General features: G+C 62.5%; 1 protein-coding gene across 2 annotated transcripts in view; it reads left to right on the top strand.

The window, feature by feature from the left end:
* Positions 1-22,681, top strand: part of SUSD4 (sushi domain containing 4) — a 95,863-nt gene extending 73,182 nt beyond the window's left edge. The window contains exons 6-10 of one of the 2 annotated variants that reach the window (XM_042976231.1): positions 16,120-16,311; positions 17,269-17,413; positions 18,369-18,398; positions 20,388-20,764; positions 21,524-22,681. In XM_042976231.1, coding sequence (XP_042832165.1) covers positions 16,120-16,311; positions 17,269-17,413; positions 18,369-18,398; positions 20,388-20,764; positions 21,524-21,552 — 773 coding nt within the window. In that variant the 3' untranslated portion in view covers positions 21,553-22,681. The remainder of the gene's footprint in view (positions 1-16,119; positions 16,312-17,268; positions 17,414-18,368; positions 18,399-20,387; positions 20,765-21,523) is intronic. The other variant, XM_042976232.1, reaches the window with a different exon arrangement.
* Positions 22,682-24,082: the final 1,401 nt, after the last annotated feature.

Below are 24,082 nucleotides of genomic sequence, written 5' to 3'. Positions count from 1 at the left end.
GACCCCCCACCTCGGCCGGGCCTGGGCTCCCAAGCCCCCTGCAGACGCGCGTCCGACCCTGCCGCTCAGGGTTCAGTATGAGATTGAATCAGCAGAACACGAAGAGCAACGAATGCCCTCTTCCTAACTCGGTGTAGCCCTGGGGCTCCTATTCAGGGAAGATGGGAGGGAGGCTCTCTGTTTATCCGCCCGCACCCTCCCTCCCTAATGTACCGGGGCCAGGACTACCTGGTCAGAGGGCCCTGAACCCCTGCCCGGAGGCCTGGAGGCCCGGAGGCCCAGAGGCGGGCTCCCCGAGGAGCAGGGAGGCTGGAGCTAGCTGTTCCTGAACTCCCACCAACACTCTGTTTTACGTGTTTACATCCTGTGTTTCCACCGGAGGGTGAGCGTGTCAGTGTGAAGCATGAAAGCCGTTCCTGTAGCTCTGCCTCTGAGGACCTTGAGACCGGGGAGAGAAATGACCTGCGGGTCACATGCAAACTCCCGCCTCCTCAGGCCCCCGGCCTTCTGGTCTGCGCAAAACGGCTAATTTCGAGCCCTAGTGAGGAGCCCAGCTAAGATTAGATCTTATTCTCGGAAGCGAGACAGTCGTCAGTGCTCTGTGAGGACAAGCATGTGTCCTGGCCTGGGCCCCGCCCTCTCGTGTGTTAGTGACGTTGGCCGGGAGCCCCTGGGAAACCGCGCAGAGGTGGCTTGGGGCCGAGAACGCGCTCTGCCCCCCGAGGGTGCGCGCCTGGCTGTGAGCTCTGCTGGCGCCGCCTATACGTGACCCGGCGGGGTTGGTGTTAGTCGGGGCAGACTTCCTAATGCGTTGTTCACGCGCGAGGGAAGGCGACCCCTCACCATCCCCACGCAGGGCTCCGCGTCGCCGCGGCAGGATCGCAGGAACACCGGCATCTCCCGCCATCGCTGCGCTCACGTGTCTCCGCCTCTCGCGGCAATTTTGCCACCGTCGCCTTCCCCCCCCCCCCATCTCGCGTGCTCAAGAGCTGGCTGTGCTCTGGCATCGAGAAACTTCATCCTTCTAATCCTCTTTTTTCCTGTATGGAATCCAGAAACACCGATCTTTCTGTCCTCAGAAACCAAAAGCCCTTGCTCCTGTCTCTTGAGCAGAAAGGGGCCCTCAGGCCCCCTGCTGCTACTTCATGGGCTGGTGGCTGCGAGCTTCCTCGTCCTGTCCAAGTCCCTGTTGGCGGCTAGAGCCCTCACAGCCCTGTCTGGGCGCCTTGCTGCCTGTTCCCTCCGTGGACACACGTGGCCATCAGCCCCCCGGGCTTCCTTGGTTCCCCACCCCTTTCAAATGGAGGGATTTCCACCAACGGCAGAGGGACTGGCGGAGGATGGGAGCTGGCCAGCTCTGGACTGGTTTCTCCCACCAAGTCAGGGAACGAGGGCCACCCCCCCGCCCCTGCAGACTCCCCTCCAGAGAGGGGGTCCCCTAGACTCCAGCCCTGCGCCCCTCGGCCCTACCCGCAGGCATCCTGGCCCCAGGGCGGCGGCACCGGGTGTGGTGGGCCTGGGGCCCTGGGGCCGCGCGCTGTCACTCACGTCTGCATGGGAAGTGGTCAGATGCAGGGCTCGGGACGAGGGTGAGTCCCGGGTGGGCCGGCGCTGTGGGTCTGATGAAGCCCGTGTGAGGCTGTGACCGGAGGCCAGCTCTCTGCAGCAAGGCCACGTGTCCACAGCGGGAAACCCACATACATGCGTCCCCCGGGGCTCACTCTTCTGAGCTGGCCTGACCCCCACCCCTTCCAGGACACCGGAGATCTCGCGACCCAGGCCTGGTGTGTTGTTAGGATGTGAGTGGGGACCAGTCTCTCTCTTTCGCCGTCCGTGGCTCTCACCAACGGCGTCTTGCTCTGCCCTCCAGCCTCCTCTTGGTTTTGAAAAGCTCAGGGATGAGCCAGCCGAGGTTTTCATCTTGTGTTCAGGTGTTGGTCACTGAAGGGATGTGGAACTGAGCGGTAGCACAGTGGTGGCCCGTGGTTTGAGCCACGAGCTCGTGCCTCGGGAGCAACTTTGTCGTGCTCGGAAAATAGGTGGCCGGGACAAGTGGGAAAATCCCGCTGTTTGTCCCTAAACTCCACAGTATCCTCTCCGTCGCTACTCCGGGCAGAATTTCTGTCTTTCCTTCCTCTCTGGGAAGTCAGGCGACTTGTACTCCATGGTCATATAGCCTCTTGCAGTCAGTCAGGTGCACCACAGACAGGGACAGGTCCCTCGGGTCAGTCCCGGCCTCTTCCAGGCGGGACGTCACCGGGAGCGTTCAGCGGGGTGGCTTGGGGTCGCTCTTCCCCAGCTCCGGCCCCCACCCCCGCCTGTCTTCACAGGTGGTCTCCAGAATTGCCTCTTTCCCAGGAACTAGACATTTGCATGACAGGCAGGTAAGCCTTGCACACGTTTCCATGCCTGTTATGGTGTCTTGAATTCTTCATTTTGGAGAACCTGAAACCATGATTCCTGTGTTCCTAGCCATTTCCTCTCTCGGTGCAGGAGGAAGCATTTTTGTTGTTCTTGGTTTTGTTTTTACAAAGAGATGAATTGTGCCTGGATTTCCATCAGAGTGACAGCTCCCCTTCTGTGGCCCCTGAAAACACCGCAGGACTCGGCCTGTGCCGGCCAGCTCGTTCTGATGGCTGGAACCGAGTGCGGTTCCCACCGTCTCTTCCGCTCGCGGGAAGGGATGTGACAGGTGCAGGTGTCGGGAAGGTAGGACCATCGCCCCAGTTGTAGCTGAGAAGGCGGTTAAATCGGAACGTGGATCTTAAACTAGTCCCCCGTGCAGGCGGTCACGAGTGAGCGTTTGTCCGTCTGTGTTTTCATACCGGGAGTGGAACTGGGAAGAAAGGTGCATGGTAGATAGCCCGGCAGCCAGGAATTCTGTGGAATTCTGTAGGCCGCCGGGGCGAGGGGCATGAGTGGGATCTCACTCCACCTCCACCGGACATTTCGGGACCCCGGCCCTTTGGTTAACCGCGGGCGACCCTGTACCGTCCCCAGCCTGGCTGTGTGGGCACCGCCCGGAGAGGCATGACGGTGATGTCCGCCAGGGCTCCCAGGGCTCAGGTCTGTGTCACTGTCCCCCTGCCCGCTGTGGCCTGTCTCAGCCTGCCCACAGGGACGCTCGTGGCTGGTTGACTGTCCCTGTGAGGAATCTCGGGGTCCGGCTGACCCAGGAAACCCTCTGGGTCCGGTGGGCTGCTTCGCCGGGGACCCGGGGGCTCAGCCTCGCCTCCAGGCTTGTGTCCTGGCCCGGAGCCGCTGTCTACAAGGTACCATACACAGGGTGAATTCCAACAGCAGGATCAGATTTTCTCGCCGTTCCGGGGGCTGGAAGCCCAGGACCCAAGGGTCCACAGGGCCATTTTCCTTCTGCGGTCCTTCCTTGCCTGGTCTGGCTTCCAGGGAGGCCGCCGCGTCCCTTGCTCATTGTCACACGTGGCTGTGTCCCCTCTGTGCCTCTCCTGCAGGGACACCAGCCCCGTGGATTAAGGGCCGACTCCCCAGCCGCAGGACCTCGTCTCAACTTGATTTCACCTGCCGCACACTCAGTTTCCGAGTGAGGTCACGTTCACGGGTAGCCGGCATTAGGACTTCAGTGTCACAGTCCGGCCCACACCCCAAGCTCTCCCCTTGGCTGAGGAAGAGGCAGACGCCCTCGGCCTTCCCTCCGCCTGCTTCTGATTTGGAAGGGCTCACTCTCCTTAAGGCGTCCCGGCCCCGGCTGGCCAGCCTCCTCTAGACTCTGTCCATAGCCCTGTCCCAGGCTAGTGTCCCCTCTGGCCAGCGCACGGCACCCACCATGCCCCCTGAGCCCAGGGGGCTCCCCGCCTCCTGTCCCTCTGCCTCTTTCAACCTCCGACCTGCCCGCACACAGCCCAGCAGATAGGTCACTGCTTGTACGTCTGCCCTGGGGTGGTCTGCACCCCGCTTCCCCACTCAGTCAAGATCCCACTGAGAACTCGGGAGGGAGTGTGGCTTCAGGGTGGCCTCACTTAAGGTGAGACCCCAGCCGGGCAGTTTATTCGCTGGGTGACCTTGGGCGAGTGACTTCGCCCCTCTGAGCTGGATTCCCTTACTTGCACGGGGACCCCTGCTTTGCAAAGTGGTTGTTAGGGTCAGGTGTGCAGCGCGTGGGTGGCCCCCACGGTGGTGCCCCGTGGGCTGTGGCTGTAATCGCCTCCCTGCCCGCAGTGTAGCTGAGCATGACCGTGACTGCTCATCAGGGTTGGAGGCCTCATCCCTCATTTGGAGAAGCCTGCACAGGGTTACGGCTTCTGTTTCACAAGCCACGGGAACCTAGGCTCAGAACCAGGCCACGTAAATGCCGTGCATCTGCTGAGCGGGATTCGAACTCAGGAGAGAGTGCTTTGCACTTCGTAGAGCTGCTGTGGGGTCACCCGGGGACCCCCGGCAGTCATGCCCTCTCAGCCCCCGTCTTGCGCTCTGCTCATCTGCCCGCCTCCCAGCCTCCCCTTTCTTCTTTCCTCACACCCGCAGCTTCTAAGCCCGTTCTCAGATTGGTTCACGGAACAGCAGTTTGTTTTTCCAGAACACCAGGAAACGCTGTGCAAACCTTAGAAGCGGTCTTGTTGGCGGAAAACGTGGCTGTTTACTTTCTGTGTGTGACGTAGAGCCATGCCCAGTGTGTGCACACGTGCACGTGCTCACACACATGCACACCCTCGCACATGCGCTCACACAAGCACATGGACACACACGCTCACACAAGCACACTCACACACGCTCGCACACGTGCCCGCACACTTGGCACACGCACGCACTTGCACATGTGCTCACACAAGCACGTGCACGCACACGCGCTCACACACGTGCACACGCGCTCGCACACAGGCATGCGCACAGCTTGGCACGGAGCACGACCGTTACTTCCCGCTGTCACAAACGGACAGCATTTGCTCACAGACGAGAGTGGGGGAGCACCAGAACCCAAGGCGAAACTGATGGGAGAGAACCTTGAAGTCAGAAATTCGGTACACGGGCTCTGTCCCTGCAGCGCTGTGTCCAGAGTGTGGAAGCAGAATTAAGACGTGCGGTGATGCCGCGGAGCCTCGGACGCAGGCGGGACCCGGTGGCGGGAGAGAGACGTGGAGAGAGCCCGCTCCCGAGCTCCCAGACCCCTGGGCTTCCTGCGCAAGCACTGTGACACGCCGTCTCTTTTTTTGTCTCGCGCCTCTGATTTCTTCCCCTCTCAAAACACTAAGATGCGCCGATTCCAGCAGGAACCCCGACCGGAGGGCGGTGAATTCTCCTTCGGAAGAGGCTCCCCGACACGAGGACGCTGACGCACACTCGTCTCCTGCTTTGCTCCTGCCCCGCGGTGACGGAGGCCGTGCCCTACTTGGCCGTCAGTGCCCAGTCGCTGCGAAGAGGGACGAGCAGCCTCGTCAGAGCCCGAGACACCTGCCGGCCGTGCCTGCCGCGGGGGCTGTGGGAGCGCGGCTGTGCTCTCGTGCCACCCCGTGGCTTCTCCGTGTCTGCAGGCCCGGCCCGCCTGACTCCTGCTGTGGAGCCGTGTTTCTGTGCCCCGAATCTGCACGCTGTCGTCCGATGCATCCCGTGTCCCTTGAGGGACGCCCCGACCGGGCGGCTCCGAGGTGCAGAGCAGACCAGGGCCCCCCTTGGGGAGCCGGGCAGGATTGATCCTAACGCTGATCTGTCCACACATCTCTGAGCACAGAGACACCAGGCTCCCTCCGGCCTCATCGTCCTTTGCTTCCTGAACTGGACACATTTATCGGCCTTCCGTGTTGTTACCGCGAGCAAAAGTGGAAAATCTAATGTGCCGGGTAACGTTGATTGATTTTCCCTGAGCTAAAAGCAAAGTTTTGGGCATCCCCTTGGAAACAGCTGTGACTTTGGCCTAGAGGGGCTTTGTCCCGCTTCCTGGAATCATTACCCAGGCGCGGACCTGACTGGGGACACCTGGTGCCCTGGCCATTTTAATTATTAGCAGCCAGCAGGCCCGCTGACGGCAGAGGCTCGGGGACTGTGTACTTGTGCAGAGCGAGGCCCGTGCCCCCGGCTCCTCCGGGAGCCGCTCAGACAACACGCCGGGTCGTCTGGAGACGAGGGGCCCTCGTCGATCCGCAGAGCCGCCGGCCGTCCTCTCTGCCCCCTGCAGCCCAGGAGCCAGGCTTCCCTCGCGTCACCACACTCGGCCCGGGGTGGCGCTTCCCGGACTGTCTGACTCACGCGGGAGTTCTGCGCGAACGAAGGCTCGCCTCAGGAGGTCTGGGCTGGCGCTGACACGTGCATTTCTGAGACTCGCGGCTGAGCCCAAAGCTGACGGTCGGGGACTGCGGGTCGAAAGCAAGGGCCTGGTGGAAGGTACCACCGGCTTCTCACACCGGCTCCCCGGACGTTGTGAGCTGGCGACGCGGCAGGGAGATCTTTGCCCCGCAGGCTGTCGCAGCCGCTGAGGCCGTGCCCTCAACTGGACCCCCCGTTAGACTCACCTGGGGCCCCGAAGACCTCGCCGTGCCCAGGACCCACCCGGAACAGCCAGGCGGCCAGGGTTGGGGAGCCGCTGACGTACGTCCCCGAGACACTGTCGAGACGCGGCACTGGCACCGGGGCGGGTGGGCGCTGCTGTGACAGGTGCCCAGAAACGTATCGTGGCTCGAGAGGATAGCAGCTCGTCTCCACGCAGCGGTGTTTGTGTGCGTGGGCCAGCCGGCGTTCTTCTGCACCTGTCACTCGGGGGCCGTGGGGGTTCTGCCGTCCTCGGGGTGCGGCTCCTGGGACCCCCGGGGGTCGTCTCTGTCGTGGTCGGCCTGAGACCCGGAGCGTTCTGGGCGTCAGCCTGGACGCGGCGTCCGTCACTTCAGCTCACGGTCTGCTGACTGGAACTCAGGGGGACGAGGGACCCGGGTGCAGGGCGGCTCTGAGCCTGGGACAGAGTCAGCGGGTGGTCCGGGTGCACAGACGGGGGCCAGCTCTTCCCTCCCAAAGGACAGGCACCGGAACCTGACCGGTCACAGCCCTGGGGATTCCCGACACGGCGCCCCACAGACAGTTGGGAGCGTTCTTGAGGCGCAGGCTGTTCGTGGACTCCTTTTCCTCTGTTGCACGTGGAAAAACGTGTCAGTGGCTGAGGACAGAGGCCAGTTAGATTCTCATCGCAGCCACCGTCCCCGACGTGGCCTCCCCCTCACTCGGCTGCAGGGACTCAGCCTCGGCCACCGGCCTGGACTCAGCTCTGCTGCGTTCCCGCCCTGCCCCCACCTCCTCCCTTGCTGGGCTTCCTGCCACATAGGGGACGGCGTCAGAGCCCCGGTCGAGGCATCTCCGCGGCTCCGGCAGACCTCTCCGACCATCGTGTGCTCCCAGCCCCTCCCCTCCTCAGCTCACTCCTAACCGGCCTCCCTTCTGCCCAAGTCACTGAGGTTTTCTGTGGCCAAATCGAGTGTCCCTTCTCTGCTCCTGCCTTTCTCGCCTGCTAGGAACCACCCCTCCTCCTGAAAGCCATCTGCCCGGCCGCTCTTGTGCCCTGACTGATCCGAGTGTCTGGACTGGGCCCCTCCTCTTTTCTGTCTACCTTCCCTCCACAGGTGAGTTCCCCCCACCCTGTGGTTCCGAATTTTCTCTCTGTGCTCATGACTCTGGAGTCCCAGGCAAGCGCCGGACGCCCTCCACGGCTACTGCATCCAACGTGGAGATGCCCCCAGGCTCAGCGGTGCCGCCCCGACCCGAACCAGCAAACCAACAAGAACCCTTCCTGGGAGGAGCCCCACCGTCTGCTCAGATGCCAGCATCCGGAATCTGGGAGACACTCTCAGCCCCCAAACACCACCTCACCAGCCCTGTTGGAGAAACAGACTCAAGTCTGTCCCATAATCTGTTCCTTGCTGTCACTGCCCCTGTACTGGGCCAGGCCACCCGTCCCCCAAAGATAGTCTCACGTAGCAGCATCCGTGCCTTCCCCCCGACGGCGTCCAGCACACCCGGGCTGTGCCCCCCATGGCGTCCAGCATACCCGGATTGTGCCCCCCTGCCCCACCGCCCTGCACCGGAAGATATGGTGGTTTGTTTGGTGTTTGTCTTCTAATACGTTACAGACCAATAATTGTATAATGGTAAAACTGGATTCTAGAAAAAAAAACAAAAAGACAAAGACGTAGAAGTCCCACCTTAGATTATTAGACACAACAGTACTAAAATTGCATTTTAATAGATAGAAATGGAGAACACTCATGGATGTTGCAGCAAGGTCAAATTGAAAGTCGGATTGCTACAAAAGTTTCCAACTGGCTACGCTGGATTTCTCTGTTTGGCGGGGGACTCGCCCCACACGGCCGGTGCGCCAGCATCAGCGTGGACCCGCTGTGAGCCAGGCGGCTCTGGGCTCGGTTAAGTGCCATACCGCCCCCGTGGGGACCGTCCCCGAACTGCTCGCCTGCCACTGCCTTCACCCAGGCCCCCCATCCCCGCACTGTCAGCACCTCTCCTCTGGGCTCCTTCGTGGCACCGAGACTGTGCCAGGGACAGCGGTGGTGGTGGTGGTGTGGGACTCCCGCCTTGAAGCTGTCTGTTCTGTAGCTGATGGGCACTCGTCCCCGCCCTCTGACTGCCTGTGTGCCCTGTTGGAGGTGCTGCAGGGCCTGCCCGTGATTTGGGGGAGCAAGAGGGAGCACCTCGTTTCTGCCCTCTGCCAGGAGACAACACCCGAGTCTCCGTTTCCAGTAGTGAGTTGAATCTGTAGATGGGGCGGGGTTGAGGGCCCAGGTGAGGGAGCCGTGCAGTCAGGGTTCCAGAGAGAACCAGAGCCAGTAGTGTGCATGTGTATACGCTCTTCTGTGTGTATGTCCACGTGATCATGTTTATATGTGTCCTACACACAATCACACGCCCAGGTAATTCTGTATGTTTAAAATCACAGTGTATATGTCATGGTGTGTATGTGTACAGACTCACAGCATATCATATATGAACATGATCACAGTGCGTGTGCACATACCGTATATATAATTACAATGTATATACGTCACACTGTGTGTGTATAATAACCACAGTATATATGTATATACTATGTATATATACATCATCACAATGTATATGTTACACCGTGTGTGTGTGTGTGTGTGTGTGTGTGTGTGTGTGTGTGTGTGTGTAAACATAATCAGTATATATATACACACTCTGTATATACATAGTCACTGCATATATCTACGCCAGTGGTGTGATATATACATACTATATATGTATATACACACACACGCACATATGTGTATATATATATATACACATATACACAATCACAGTGAATATATACGTAATGTATCTACATATTTCATTACAGTGTGTGTGTATATATGTATATATATATATATGCTATGTAAACATGTAATCACAGTACGTATGCCATGCTATATGTATATGTAATATATACAGTGTGTGTGTATGTACTTATATGTGTATGTGTATATATATTTATATATATATGTGTGTATACGTACACCGTGTATATATGTAGTCACTGTGTAAATGTATACTATATATATACATATACACACACAGTGCATATAATATTCTCTATATACATATTTCATCACAGTTTATATGTGCTGTATACACATGTAATCACAGTGTGTGTATACTATATACACATAATCACAGGGCATATACTCTGTGTGTACATAATCACAGTGTACATACAGGTACCGTGTGTGTGTGCGCGTGCGTGCTCATGGAGGCTGGAAGGCCCCGGGATGTGCAGCGTGCCGTCTCTGAGCTGGAGGTCCGGGAGAGCCAGCAGTGTGACTCAGCCCGAGTCAGGAGGGCCGAGCACCAGTGCTGGGGTCCCAGGAGGTAGGAGAGGAGAGTCCCAGCTTGTGCAAAGCGAGAGTCTCGCCCCTCCTCTGCGTTTCTGCTGTGTCGGGTCCTCGGCAGACTGGATGGTGCCCACCACAGGGGGAGGTGCCATCTGCCCCGTCTGTGACTCAAATGCTCGACAGGAGACACCCTCGCGGACAGGCCAGAAGTGACGGTTAACCAGCGGTCTGGGCGCCCGCAGCCCAGTCAAGGTGACCTGTAAGTGTCGCCATCACAGGGTCCCTGCGTCACCCACACCAGGGGCTGGGACCACGTGGACCTGCCCTCCTGATGGGGTCGGGCCACACACAGCCTGTCCTGTTCCTTTCTTGTCCCTGGCTCCCCACCGGCACTGACCCGATTAACGCCGTCCCGCTGGAGCCGGCCTCTTCCGTGGTCCTAGCCCACGGTCCATGGCCTCACCTGCTCTCTGGGGGTCTTCTGTGTCTCCATCGTGGGGTGCACAGCGGCTGTTCTCTGGCCTGTCCCGTGGGGGGAAGCCAGCTGGCCTGGCCTGCATGTTTTAAGCCTCCCCCCAGCCCCCATTCCTGAATCCCCCACAAGGGCCAGCACACATCTTACTGTTTATAAAAAAAAACAACATCTGTGCCCGGAGTTTCCAGCGCCTTCCGCCCCTCAGGAGGCGGGGTGCCTGGCACTTCACCCACCTCATGTGTGAGTGTGTGTGAGTGTGTGTGTGCGTGCGAGGGTGGCACTGATGCTTCCTTCTGTGGACTGCGGACAGAGCTTACCAGCCACATGAATAGTCATCGTCTACTTACTTGTCCTCGTCTTTAGTCAGCCCGGGAGGACGGGGACCAGCGTAGTGCCAGGTTCCAGTGCCGATTCAAAACACGTCTGTTAAATGAATTAAGAAATGGGTGAAAGATGGGGCGCCTGGGGAGCTCGGTCAGTTGAGCGTCCGACTCTTGATTTCAGCTCAGCTCATGATCTCACGGTTCATGGGATTGAGCCCCGCGTCCGGCTCCTTGCTGACTGTGTGAGCCTCTCCCCCCCGCCCCCCCCTCTCTCTCTCTCTGTCCCTGCTCTGCTCGCTCTTTCTCTCTCTAAAAAGAGGGTGAAAGAACACGGTCAGTACATGAGACGAGAGGTGGGAAGGCCCTTCCAGAAGGCCTGAGATGTGGCCTGTCCGGGGTAATCAGTCCCATGTCTCTGTGCCAGAGCGGGCGCCGTGTGCTGAGCACGCAAAACAGGAAGACAGGTGAGAAATCACTTTTGCCACTTAGATATGCATCAGGCTTTCTTTCCAGCTTCATTTTGCTTCGGGCAGTAGGACGAGCTGGGCCTCCCTGAGCCCAGACGGTGGGCAAGGGGCCTAGGCGCACGGAAGGACAGGGGAGAGGCCGTCTGAGATGTGCCTGCCGGTTGGCAAATGACAGTGTCCCACACGCCGGCAGGAGACAGCCTGTGCGTCCACTTCTAGCACCCCAAACACAAGCAGCATTTGCTGCCCGACCCTGGGGCCCGTCCAGCCGCCCGCCCGCCCCCTTCCCCCCCCCCCCCCACGTAGTGAGCAGCCTGCACAGGAGCAGCCGGGGGTCCCCACGAGATGCTCAGAGGCCGGAGAGTTAGGAGCCCAGACTCGGGTGTGCGGGGTGAGGCTCCATGGCCCCGTCACGACCGAGGGAGGCCGGTCAGCTGTGTTGTAGGGAAGCCCCATCTATGGAGAGGCTGGTGTGGTCTGCCTCCCACAAGAAGCCAGCCAGGATTGCTGAGCCAAGGTCATCAGGCATGTGAGCATCGCAGACCCCACGGAGCAGGACAACCTCCGCGTCCAGGGGGCTCCTCCCTGGAGGAGGAACGGAGAGAGTCCGCTGTGGGCTCACCCCCCACGAGGCGGGGTCAGTGGGAGGATGCTTCTCGCCAGGGCCCAGGGTGGACCGTGAGGAATTTGGGGGACCCCGGGCCCTGGCAAATGCTTTCCTTCCCCACACTGTGGTTGAGAGCGCCCCGCGCCCTGGAAGACCCAACAGAGCAGCACCCGTACCCGATTCGGGCCCTTTAGCCCGCAGCTCGTGGCCACCCTGCAGTGAGGGAGGCTTTCCCGAGCTCAGCCCAGACAGACCACCTGCCTCCAGGCCCCCAGGCACCTGCCAGCTGCCTGGAGGGGGCCGGTCCTGGGCCAGGACTGCAGGTGAGGAAAGGGGAGACCCAAGGGGTGATTCTAGGGGCGTTGGAAGCACGGGGGACTTGGGGTTTTTCCAGGCCCTGGGCGATGCTGCTGGTGGGCCCCGGGCAGAAGCTGGGGAGGTCTCTCGGGCAGGTGAGAGCCCGCGGAGCGGCTGTGTGAGACCCAGCAAGGGGCCTGATTTCTCCTGGCTTCTTCTCTGACGGGACCGAAGGGTGTGTGTCCGGGCCCCTCGAGGCCCCCGTCTATCCGACACTGGACAGCAGCCACCCCGTGTCCCATACGGAGGGGCCCCCCTGCACCAGCCCCTTGGCAACCTTTTGGGGGTTTTCCCCCCAGAAAAGTAGGGTCTGTGTGTGTTTTCGTCCTCCGCCTCGCTCGGGAGGGGGCCGTTGTCACAGCTCAGCTTGGAGCGGCTGTCCTCTCCCACCCAGCGCGGGCGCGGCTGCGTCTCTGTGGCGGATGTCGGCCCCGGGCCACACGCCATGTCCACACCGAACCCCGCATTTGCATCTGGCGCCTGTTGCCCTGGGAGCTGCACACGCGGGAAGTGCAGGAGGTGCATGGTGGGAAGGGGCAGAGGGCGTTGCTTTAAGCGGACTGGGAACGTGGCCTCTGCGTTTCTGTGTTTCCCAGAGCGGCACCGGCTGGCCCGGGCCGCCTTCGCTGAGGCCCCTAAAATGCACGCAGGTGTCAGTGTCGACGTGGTGGAGAAGCTTCGATAAAACTACGATCACGCCTGAACTTCCTCCTCCACGGGACCAGAAACGCTTGAGGGTTTCCCCTGGGAGGGGGACGGGCTCTCCAGCTCCTTGTGAAGGTTTGCAAGGTTCCTTCACTCCGACTGTGGACACTCATCACGAGCAGTGCCGCGGGCCGTGGGAGAGGAGCCAGGGACCGTGGGAGGGGAGGGGGACAGAGGGGAAGCAGAGAGCAGGTGGGGCTCCTGTGTCTTTGCGCCCGTCTCCCACTCCCCTTCCTCAGCCCACAGGAGACGAGCTCTCGTGAATAGTGCGCCTTGCAGACGTTTGGTTGGTAGAGATCTTACTGCTAAGCAGGAAGGAGCCGTGACCCTGTGTCATACGGCAGGGCACAGATCAGTGATGCAGGGCACAGAGCGGTGACAAGGAGACAGAGCGGTGACACAGGGCACAGAGTGTTGACACAGGGCACAGAGCGGTGACACAGGACACGGAGTGGTGACACGGGACAGAGCAGTGACAGGACACGGAGCAGTGACAAGGGGACAGGGATTACGGGCCGGTCCTGGCTGAGTCCCAGCACACCCTCGGGACCCCAAGGCCCACAGAAGCCCCGACTGGACCTAATATTTTCTGAGTTGTAAGAGACGTTGAGGAAACCCGCGTCCAGGGGTCTGTTCCCGCTGCCCGCGGGCTTTCCCGGGCTCGTTTTGTGTCGTGTGGACGCGGCAGCTGCCGGTGTCAGAGTCACAACCACGAGCGGAGTTTCGCCTGTGTGGGGCCTCCGGTGAGGGGTGCCATCTGTCTGTGTAGATCTGTCTGCCCCTCCGGGAGGGGTGCAGGGGAGGGGGCCGCGGACTCTGTCCAGGCTCCGAGAGGGGCCGGGGGTGGGCGCCCCCCGAGCCCCGAGGGCTCCCACGTTGTTATTGGAAAGCCGCTTGCCGGGATCGTGATTATGGTCTCCGTCGTCGTCTCTCGCAAGTGAAAGACCACCCCACCCTGGCTGCTAGCAGGACACGAGGTGGGCGGTCCCCTCCCAGCAAAGCCGATGGTGGGCCAGGCTCAGTCAGTAGAAACACCACGAGATGTGCAGATAAACGTCCCCACTTCGTGGCTCGTGTGTCTCACCAGCGGCAGCGGCAGCCACGGGATCGAAGTCTCTGCAGTGGGTGGTTTCCATGTGGCATCGAGTAGATGCGGCCTTGACATGCGCGTGTGGGGTCCTGGCTGCGCGGGGTGGCAGGGATAGTCAGGGCTGTAGCACACCTTCGTGTTCTGTGGCTCCCACCCCCACAAGGCCCTGAAGTCAGGGAGAGCGTCCCCCAGGGCACGGAAGTCAGGGAGAGCGTCCCCCAGGGCACGGAAGTCAGGGAGAGCGTCCCCCAGGGCACGGGAGTCGGGGAGAGCGTCCCCCAGGGCACGGGAGTCGGGGAGAGCGTCCCCCAGGGCACGGGAGTCGGGGAGAGCGTCCCCCAGGGCACGGGAGTCGGGGAGAGCGTCCCCCAGGGCACGGGAGTCGGGGAGAGCGTCCCCCAGGGCACGGGAGTCGGGGAGAGCGTCCCCCAGGGCACGGGAGTCAGGGAGAGCGTCCCCCAGGGCACGGAAGTTAGGGAGAGCGTCCCCCAGTGTTCGGATGGCGAAACCCCAGAAAGGAAACAGCCCTGCACTCCAGCTCATCAGCACAGAGTGGGGGTCGCATGCAGATCTGGGGCATCCGAGCCCTGCCCCTCTGTTCCGCGCGGCCCCCCCAATTCCCTCCTAGATGATTGATCTGTCCAGAGCGTCCAGTTCGTCATTCTCAGCAGAATATGGGACCGTTTGCCACAGGGTCGATGCCACAGTGCGACTGGTCCTTTGTCCTTCAGGGCAAGTGAGGGGGTGCTGCTGAGACGCATTCGTTCGCTGGGCCTTGGAAACGTTCCGGTAGTTTCCCGATCCCTGTGGCTCTGGGACTGACACGGAGCCTGTGCTGTCCTGTGTGCCCCTGAGCGCAGAAAGGGCCTTCTGCACTGCAGGACTGAGGGGGCTCCGGGGTGGTGGAGGGGGACCCAGGCAGCTGCCTGAGTGGGCAGAGGTCACCGTCAGACATGGACACCTCCCCCCCCCCCCCCCGCCGCCAGTGACCTCTGCCATCCCGCTGGTGCACACAGCATCGTTCAGCCTGGGGAAGGCTGTAGTCCCACCGGCCCGTACCCCGCCACGTCCCCAAGTGTCACTGGGGTCTCTGGCTTCAGACGCTCAGGCCCTGGCCTTCCTGGCCGTCCACCTACATTCTGTCGGAACAGCCCTCGGACTCTCCCGTTTCACAGGTGAGGACACTGAGGCCCAGAGGCGAGAAGCAGCCGGCCGGGGTCACTCGGCTGGCCAGGCGCCGGGCCCGAGCTCAGACCGGGGCTGGCCGCTGCCGGAGAGTCTGAGCTCTGAGCTCCCGTTCCCCATCCACGAGGAGCCCACAGGACCCCGCAATGGTGTTCGCAGGGCCGGAGGAGTGAGTGTAGAGGGCCTCTCGACCCCCTCTCCCCACCTCGGGACGCTGTGCGCAGTGGCCCCTCTTGCTCTCACGTGGCCCGCATGTGCGGGGTCTGCACCGGCGGTGCTGGGCTCCCCCACGTGCGGCCGTGAGCTGCCTTCGTAGTTTGTGCCTGGACTGTGTGCAGCGACCGGTTACGGGGCACCAGTGGTTCTGTCCAGAGAGGAAACTGAAAATGCCTTTTTTCTTCCCCTGAAATCAAAGAGTATTAGGGTCAGAAAAACCAAATCACAGTGGGTGGGGTAGGCTTCCATTTTGCAGGGGAGAACAGCAGGGCCTGGAGAGGCCGTGTGGCGTGCGTGAGGTCACAGCGTTCGGTGGCCCCCCTGTGCCCGCCGTGCTCCCCTGCCAGGCGCCTGCCCCGGGCAGAAACGGGCTTGGGGTGGCGGCTCCCGTCGGTAGAGTGTTTCTCTGTAAGTATCTTAATTGCAGGTACTGGGTTGTTGGGTGCGTTATAACACTCGCGGTCAGTACTGTGTGATAAAGAGACACGCTGCCGCATAGGATGAAGGTGTCTTTGACGAGGTTCTCACGGCCCCTGCGGCCCGCGCGTGCCCAGGACGCGGCAGGGGCTCCCACACGTGCCCAGGACGTGGCAGGGGCTCCCACACGTGCCCAGGACGTGGCAGGGGCTCCCGTGGGGCGCAGGACGCGGCAGGGGCTCCCACACATGCCCAGGACGTGGCAGGGGCTCCCGCGGGGCCCAGGACGCGGCAGGGGCTCCCACACGTGCCCAGGGCGCGGCAGGGGCTCCCGCGGGGCCCAGGACGCGGCAGGGGCTCCTACACGTGCCCAGGACGTGGCAGGGGCTCCCACACGTGCCCAGGGCGCGGCAGGGGCTCCGCGGGCCCCAGGCGCCATCCCTGAGCCAGTCTTGAAGCTGTTTTTCTCCCTGGCTGCCCCAGTGTGTCCGCTGCCTCCCACCGTGAGTCACGGTGATTTCGTCTGCCACCCGCGGCCTTGTGAGCGCTACAACCACGGGACCGTGGTAGAGTTCTACTGCGACCCCGGCTACAGCCTCACCAGCGACTACAAGTACATCACCTGCCAGTACGGGGAGTGGTTCCCCTCCTACCAGGTTTACTGCATCAAGTCAGGTGAGCAGCGTGAGGTCACAGCCCCCTCCCTGCCCCGGCGTGAGGGACACACGTGATGCGGAAACCCCTCGCCGGGGCCCCAGATGCTTCCCCGCCCCGGGGCAGGGCGGTCCTCTGCGCACGGGGTCTCCCCCAGCCCCGTCTCTCCCTCTGAGGAGGCCCCCGGCCCTCGGGCGCCAGCCCGGCCTTTCTCTTCCAATTGATGCGTGTAGAACACAGAAGGTGTAATTGCAGGTAAGACCTGCGCCCACTTGGAAAACCGCAGGCCGTTTGCAAACCTGGGGGCCTCCTAGTTACTAGCAAGATGCTAGCAAACCCACCACCGGTCCCAGGAGCCCAGGGTAGTGACCACAACCTCGGTCTCTCGCACATCTGGTCCCACCCACTCGCCCTGGGGTTTCCTGCCAGAGCACCTGTCCCCTGGCCGCTGTATGTGGGGGAAGCGCTTATTGACCTGGGACATCTGGTGACCCTTGGATGGGAACCCGTTACACGGGGAGGGGGCGGCCCCAAGGGAGGATGGTGGGCGCACACGGGGGGGCCTGGGCCCCAGGGATGGGGACTCCCCTGGAAGGGCTGCTCCTGCCTTCTCCTGGCAGACGTGTTGACGGTCAGAGGTGGATGAGAGGCCGCGGAGGACACATCCCTTTACCCCCCGTCCCTTTCTTCAGCACGGCAGACAGTCCCAGCCCACCCCCCTGCCCTGGGTGCCCAGGGAGAGTGACCCCTGTTCTCTGCCAGAGAAGCAGGTGTGTTTCTCACTACGCACCAGGCTGTCCGCCCTCCGTACCTGCCGGCAGCCGCACAGAGGCCGCACCGGGGACAGACTTTGGGGTGCGGGAGGGTCTGACCTGGGGCAGCACCAGCCTGCCTGCGGAGCCCCCCCAGGTCACATCCATCCAACAAACACACTCGTGCCCGCTCGGCCTCTGGCGCCACTCTGTTCTCTCCCCGCAGAGCAAACGTGGCCCAGCACTCACGAGACCCTCCTGACCACGTGGAAGGTCGTGGCGTTCACGGCGACCAGCGTGCTGCTGGTGCTGCTGCTCGTCATCCTGGCCAGGATGTTCCAGACCAAGTTCAAGGCCCATTTCCCCGTCAGGTCAGTGCCGTGGCCTTCGAGCAGCCAGGAGAAGGTGGTGGGAGCACTGGGTCAGGCCTGGCAGATGGGCGCGCAGGTTGGGGGATGTCTGGGGTCAGAGCACCGAGCTGGGCAGGGCTCAGCTCTTCCCACCCCCCACCCCCACACCATGTCCTCGTGTGCCCCTGGCGGATGGCTCTGGACGGGCGCAGGAGGGGGAAGGGGGTGTCTGCGTTCGGAGCACGGAGCTGGGCAGGGCTCAACTCCTTCCTCCCCACCGTGTCCTCGTGCGCCCCTGGTGGACGGCTCCGGGCGGGCGCGGGGGGTGTGGAGATGGACCCACAGAGTCGGGGCTGTGGCCGTGCAGGGCCCCCGGGGCCCATTCCCATCACCCCTGGGCGGAACTAAGTAGGAGATGCAGGCAAAGGTGTGAGACCCAGCAGAGGTTCCAAACCAACGTGCCAGGGAAGCCTCCGGAAGCAGACAGGGCTCTGGACGGGGTGTGGGGGGTTGGGAAGGACGTGCTGGCCCTCCCCTGGCCGGTGCACACACGGGCTCACACTGGTGCCCCCACCCTCACGGCGGTCGTCCCAGAAGAGGAGCTTGCTGGGAACACGGTGCCCCGGCCTCTCCGACAAACTAGGCGTGACCCTTGACCCCTGCTGCTGGCTGACCACCGTTCCCGGAGGGAGGCGTTGCTGATGTTGTCGGGGGACGAGTTTGTGACCTTCAGGAAACAGAGGCCAGATCACCGGCCAGGCCTCCCCGACACCAGCCGCCTCACCCGGAGGGATCTCGAGTGTCCTCAGGCTTGCGTACCCGTGTCGGTCCCTTTGGGACCCCGTGCTTCCAGAAGAAGCTTTGTCTTCACCCGCAGGGCCGGTGTGGCCCCCAGACTTGTGCGCGCCTTCCCGGAAAGGCGGCTTGACAGTGGGGGAGGCTCCTGGAATGAATCCCTTCCCCCTCTTGCCTCCAGGAAGGTCCAGTCTCTCAAGCTCCTGGCCAGGTGAGGACTGAGGGAGGCCGTGGAGCCGCTTGGTCGGCCCTCAGGCCCCCAGGCCGGCCCCGTGTCGCTGAGCCGTGCACCTGCCCCAGCCACACCCCTGCTGAGATGCCGGCACCTTCTGTGCTCTGTGGCCTCGGTCCTCACATCTGACTTACTAATCGAGGGCCTGGGATCTATCGTGAGCAGTCCTAGCATCTACAGAAGACTGAAGGTTGCAGAGGGGGGGCTGACCCACACGTGATTTGTGGCACGTTGGGTGCTTGGGGCCATTTCCCCACGTCTGCTTGGGAGAGAAGCTTCCAGAACATCCACTGCACGAGGAGTTTTTAAAACGTGCCCCGAACTCTTTCACGTGGTGTTTTTCTACCCTCGAGTATTCTCAGTCAGCCACACAGACGACCGCTTTCTCGGGACAAGCCCACAGTGGACTTTTCTCGGGCCACGCGGGGGCGGGGAACACCAGAGAGCGAGGGGCTCGATGGCAGCACGTGGGGGCCGAGCCGCGGCCCGGAGTCGGCGGGTGAGACCAGAGGACGGACGGGCACAGGCTGGGGGTGGGGACACGCAGCCTCTCGCGGGGGGAGCGGGGAGCGTTCCTGGCCAGCTCGCCTTCCCTCCCTGCCCGCCTCCCTCCGTCTCCGGGATTGTGCCCCTCCACCCAGCGCCCGCATCCACACGTGGCATTTCCCGGGGTTTTGGAGCCGGGCCGCGGCAGTCAGCGCTCAGGTCTGCCCGCCGGCTGGGTCCTCCCCTCTGGACATTTATCCTCTGGCTGCGTCACTCAGCGCCAGGGCCCAGCGGGGAACTAGGAAGCCGAGTCAACCAGCCACTCGGGCCCTCTGGGGGACAGACGCAGCGCGGTGGTCAGAACCCCGTCAGGGCGACGGGCCGCACAGGGGCGAGGCCCACAGAGACAGCGGCCACCCTTGGCGGCTGCTGGGTGGGGGGTGGAGGGGCCGCGTAATGACTAAGGTGGCCAAGTGGGTTTTCCCTTTTCTACCTTGATGGGAATTGGTGACTTTCACGCTGGAGCGGAAACAAAAACGGAGTCTAAGAAGCTCAGGGTCTAACGTTTCCTCGCGCACTGAGGGCCCCTGGTTTCCCGTTGGCTCCTGGAGCTCCTCCATTTCCAGAGGGCTTCCTGAGCGACCCTGAGGAGGCACAGCGGGATGGGCCACGGAGTCCCCTGCTCAGGGCCGGAGGATGGGGAGGAGGAAGCCTGAGGGGCCAGCGGGGCCCAGACAAAGGGGGACGCTGCTGTCCCAGTGTGGCCGTGGCCCTCAGTGCCACCATCTGCCAGACGGGGCCCCGGAAGAGGCTCAACGCGGGCTCCGCTGCCATCACGAGCCTTGGGGGGCCTTCAGTCCTGGGGGGGCCTCGGTCTTGGGGGGTTCTCGGTTTTGGGGGGCCTCTGCTACACAGGGGGGACTCAGTCCTGGGGGGGCTCCGCTGCACAGGGTGGGGGTCCTCAGTCTTGGGGGGCCTCCGCTGCACAGGGTGGGGGTCCTCAGTCTTGGGGGTCCTCAGTCTTGGGGGGCCTCCGCTGCACAGGGTGGGGGTCCTCGGTCTTGGGGGGGGCCTTCGCTGCACAGGGTGGGGGTCCTCGGTCTTGGGGGGCCTCCGCTGCACAGGGTGGGGGTCTTCGGTCTTGGGGGGCCTTCACTGCACGGGGGGGGTCCTCAGTCTTGGGGGGCCTCCGCTGCACAGGGTGGGGGTCCTCGGTCTTGGGGGGCCTTCACTGCACGGGGGGGTCCTCAGTCTTGGGGGGCCTCCGCTGCACAGGGTGGGGGTCCTCGGTCTTGGGGGGCCTCCGCTGCACAGGGTGGGGGGCCTCGGTCTTGGGGGTCCTCCGCTGCACAGGGTGGGCGTCCTCGGTCTTGGGGGGCCTCCGCTGCACAGGGTGGGGGGCCTCCATCCTGGGGGGTGCTGGGGGCCTCCGTCCTGGGGGCACGCCACTCTGACCTGTCGGCGCCACTCTCCTCGGCACAGGGGGCCTCCCCGGAGCTCCAGCAGCGACCCGGACTTCGTGGTGGTGGACGGGGTTCCCGTCATGCTTCCGTCCTATGACGAGGCCGTGAGCGGCAGCTTGAGGGCCTCAGGCCCTGGGTACCTGGGCTCCGTGGGCCCAGGCTGCCCCTTGCCTGTGGACGACCAGAGCCCCCCGGCATACCCCGGCTCAGGGGACACGGACACGGGCCCAGGGGGCTCAGAGCCCTGTGACGGCGTCTCAGGCTCCTCCGAGCCGCTCCAGAGTCTGTATTCACCTTCCGCGTGCCCGGGGGGCCCCCGCCCCGACAGTGCTGACACGGGGGCCGGCTCGGCGCGGGAGACGGCGTCCAGCAGCCCAGGCATCGACATCGCCGACGGTGAGTGTCCACCCCGCGCCCGCCCCTGGCCTCTCCTGCCGCTCATTGTTCTCCCTGCGTGAGGCCTGGGGCGAGGCCGTCCTCTCCCACGTGATGGGTGCAGGTTTCAGGAGGCTCCAAGCCGTCAGAGCAGGAAGCCCGCGGTGGACGTTCGTGGTTTCATGGCGTCCGGGCGAGCCAGGGAGCTCTCTGCCCGCTCCGTCCGCTAGGCAGGGCTTGGAAGAGCTTGGTGCCAGGGTCAGCACGCACACACGCACGCACACGGGAGACCAGGGCGCCTGTGGGGCAGCCCCGAGAAGCCGTGGCACGCAGGCCTCTTGCCGGGACGAAGAAACGGGCACGCGCGCCCAGCACAAGGAAAGGCCGGTGTAGCTCCCGGAGAAGTGGGGGCAACCAGGGTCTCCCGAGGGACGCACAGCACCGTGGGGCACGCGAGGGCCCCAGTCCGGGCGTGTAGTGGCCGTGATGGCCGAGGTGGCCCAGAGACGGGCCTCCTTCCTGCCCGCCCACTGCCTCTGCACAGCATCTCGCCCTCTGGCGGGTCTGACCGCTAGGACACGGGGTTAAGGTCTCAGCACTTTATTTTTCGTGAGCTGGTGTGAGATTTTCCAGCAAAGACGCTGTAATGAGTGCTTTATGTGGTCAGTTTACGTGGAACTTGGCATTTTCTTCTGACACCAGGAATTACAGATACCTTGTTAACAAAGTTTTTGTTCCCAGATCCCTGCAGCTAAGCTGGTAATGGCTCTCCTTTTACAGAGATCCCTCTGATGGAAGAAGATGCCTGACCAGCAGAGATCCGACCATCTTCCTGCTCCTCGGGGATGTAAACCGTGCGCCCTGGGGTGAGGCCTCAGGGGGACAGAGCTCCGGGGCGCTGGGGGGTTCCAGCTTTGGGGGCCGTGACTCACATCATCCATCGCGGACTCGACTCTGCGGCTCGTAGGCTGGCGGCGGTTTTCACGACAGTGGAGGGTAGCAGGGGGCCCGGGGCGGTCCTGGAGAAGGTGTCCGATGTGTCCCTGCTGCGGAGCAATCCCGTGACTTGTGCTGTGGGCGCTGCCTGCCTCCTCTGTCAGCATGTCCCTCACCGGTTCGCCCCGAGGTCTGCCGTGCTCGACGCAGGCTCCGTCTGGGGGCTGTGCTTCCCGCGGGAGGCCCCCGGGGAAGGCTCCCGGGGGGGTTGGGGCGACCTCCTTGGCCCGACACTGTACTCAGAGCGGGCGCAGCAGTCCCAGCAAGGGAGGAAGGAAAAGACGAGGGCGGACTCTGCTTTCGGAAGCCTGTCCAGAAGCGGAGTTTCTGCCCTCCGGGCCGTCCTTTGGTGAAGTGTGATGAGCGTCTGTCCACGGACTGGCGCGCAGACGGTGCATCGGGTGAGTCTGGTGACTTTGGGGATGGCCGGATGTGCTCAGACGCGGGGCCTGGCAGGGAACGTTACAAGGTAACGTTGCGTTCAGCGGTTTAAGGATTCGCGTGACCATGTGTCTCAAGAGCCGCGAGCCCCCTCATTACCCGTTACAGCGTCACCCCCAACAGCCATACAGTTTATTTTCCAAAACAGAGATTTTCTGTACACGTGTTCTTCCTCCAAATAAAGTATGAATGAAGTTGGAGTTTTTCTTTCTATTTTGTCTGCAAAGCAGACGGGCCGCCCAGCCCACACGGCTGTCCCCTCCCTCCAGGGGCCTGTGGCCGCCCACCTACCTGTGCACCTGCTGTGCGGGCCTCCCCTGGGCCCGTTGGGTGCTGTTCCCAAGAAACTGATAGATGAAAAAGTCTCCCAAGTCCTGAAATGTCTCTTCAAATACATGTTCATCTGGGGACTTGGTTTCTTTCTTCCTCTGGGCTTTAGACAAATAGAAACAAAACTCTGATCCATAAAATTGCTACGTGTTTGGAGCGGAGAGAGCTGGGAGCTTGGTCAAATCCTGGTTTATCCGGACGCAGACTGAGTAAAAATTAAAAACAAAGTGACAGTTTGAAGTGTGACTTTAATATCAGGGTGGGGCCGGGCGGGCAGGGGAGGATCAGTGACCTCAGGGTCGGGGCTGAGGGCGGCGGCTGGGAGGGGCCCGAGAGTCCCCCGGGACAGCGAGCGCTGGGCGTGTGGGGAGCAGTGTTACTCACTAGACCTTGTTTGGCACAACTTTGTAGCACGAGCCTCAGGGAAGGAGCTGAATTTTCATCAGTGTTTCTGCTTAAATGCCACCTGGCCTGCCAAGAGGCAGGGGGCAGGGGCGGCTGAGGGGCCGCTGAGGATCCAGCGTGGGCCGCCTCCTCCGGGCAGCCATCCCAGGAGCCCGGTCAGGCCAGGTGCTCCCCAGGTGTTCCCCAGGCCTGCACCTGTCCTCCCTCCCAGCCCCCAAGCGGAGAGCATGTTAGAGACCTCTGGCTAAGTGCCTCCTTTCCTGCGGGACAGCTGGGAAGGGCCCCGGAAAGTGTTCTCCCTCCCAAAGTAGAGAGCGGCCCTCTCACCGGTGAGCCACGTGCAGGGGTGCCGCTCCAGCCCTGCGCCTGGGAGGCCGGTCCCGCAGGTGCCACGGACACCCAGGTGTTAGCGGCAGCAGTGTTCTCAGCATCGCGGCCTCTTGGAAGGAGGTGCTGCTTCTCCGCATTAAGAGTCTAAACGAGTCCCCTGGACCCCCTCGGTCCCTCTGGTTTCTGGTCGCGTCAGCGTCTCACCCACAAATGCTCTTCCCCATGATTGTTTCTGTAGTGAGCCTGTGTGGCAGAAAAGGATGCTCGTGATGGCCCCAGCACGTCTCAATCCTGTCCTCTCTCCGTTCGAAGGTCCCGGCAGCCCCTCTGGGTCCTGGTGCTGCCCTGGGCAGTGGTCGGCAGTCAGGCCAGTGCCCTGAGGCGCTTCAGAGCCCTTTCCACCTCCCTGCCCCAGTCCCAGTAGTTGCACGAGACCGCAGGCCCAGGAGGAGTCCAAGGCTCTCGGGCCACAGGCTTCTGCTGGGTCCAGATGCACCTCCTATCCCTGTGCCTCCCCTCTCCGTGCCCCAGGGCCTGGTGCCTGGTGTCCCTGCGGGGACAGCGCAGTGACACGGGAGAGCACGGCTTTGCCACAGCCACCACCTGGCCTCAGATCCTGCCTCCGCCACTAACGGGCTGTGTGTTTGGACGAGGGGTTGCGCCTGGAGCGTCCGTCTCCTCGTGGAGAAATGAGAGCCGGCCCCCTTGGCCTTCCTCGCTGGCCTGTGGTGGGCAGGATAGCAAACGCAGACACACGCGCAGCGCCCAGTAGGCGTTGACAAACGGTGGCTGTTCTCCCCTGGGGCCGAGCGTGTGCGAGGGGTCGTGTGGATGATT

This window comes from Panthera tigris, chromosome F3 (genome assembly GCF_018350195.1).
Source record: "Panthera tigris isolate Pti1 chromosome F3, P.tigris_Pti1_mat1.1, whole genome shotgun sequence".
NCBI classification, from domain to species: Eukaryota; Metazoa; Chordata; class Mammalia; order Carnivora; family Felidae; genus Panthera; species Panthera tigris.
The sequence above is the reverse complement of the archived record's forward strand: the minus strand, read 5'-3'. Positions and strand labels throughout refer to the sequence as shown.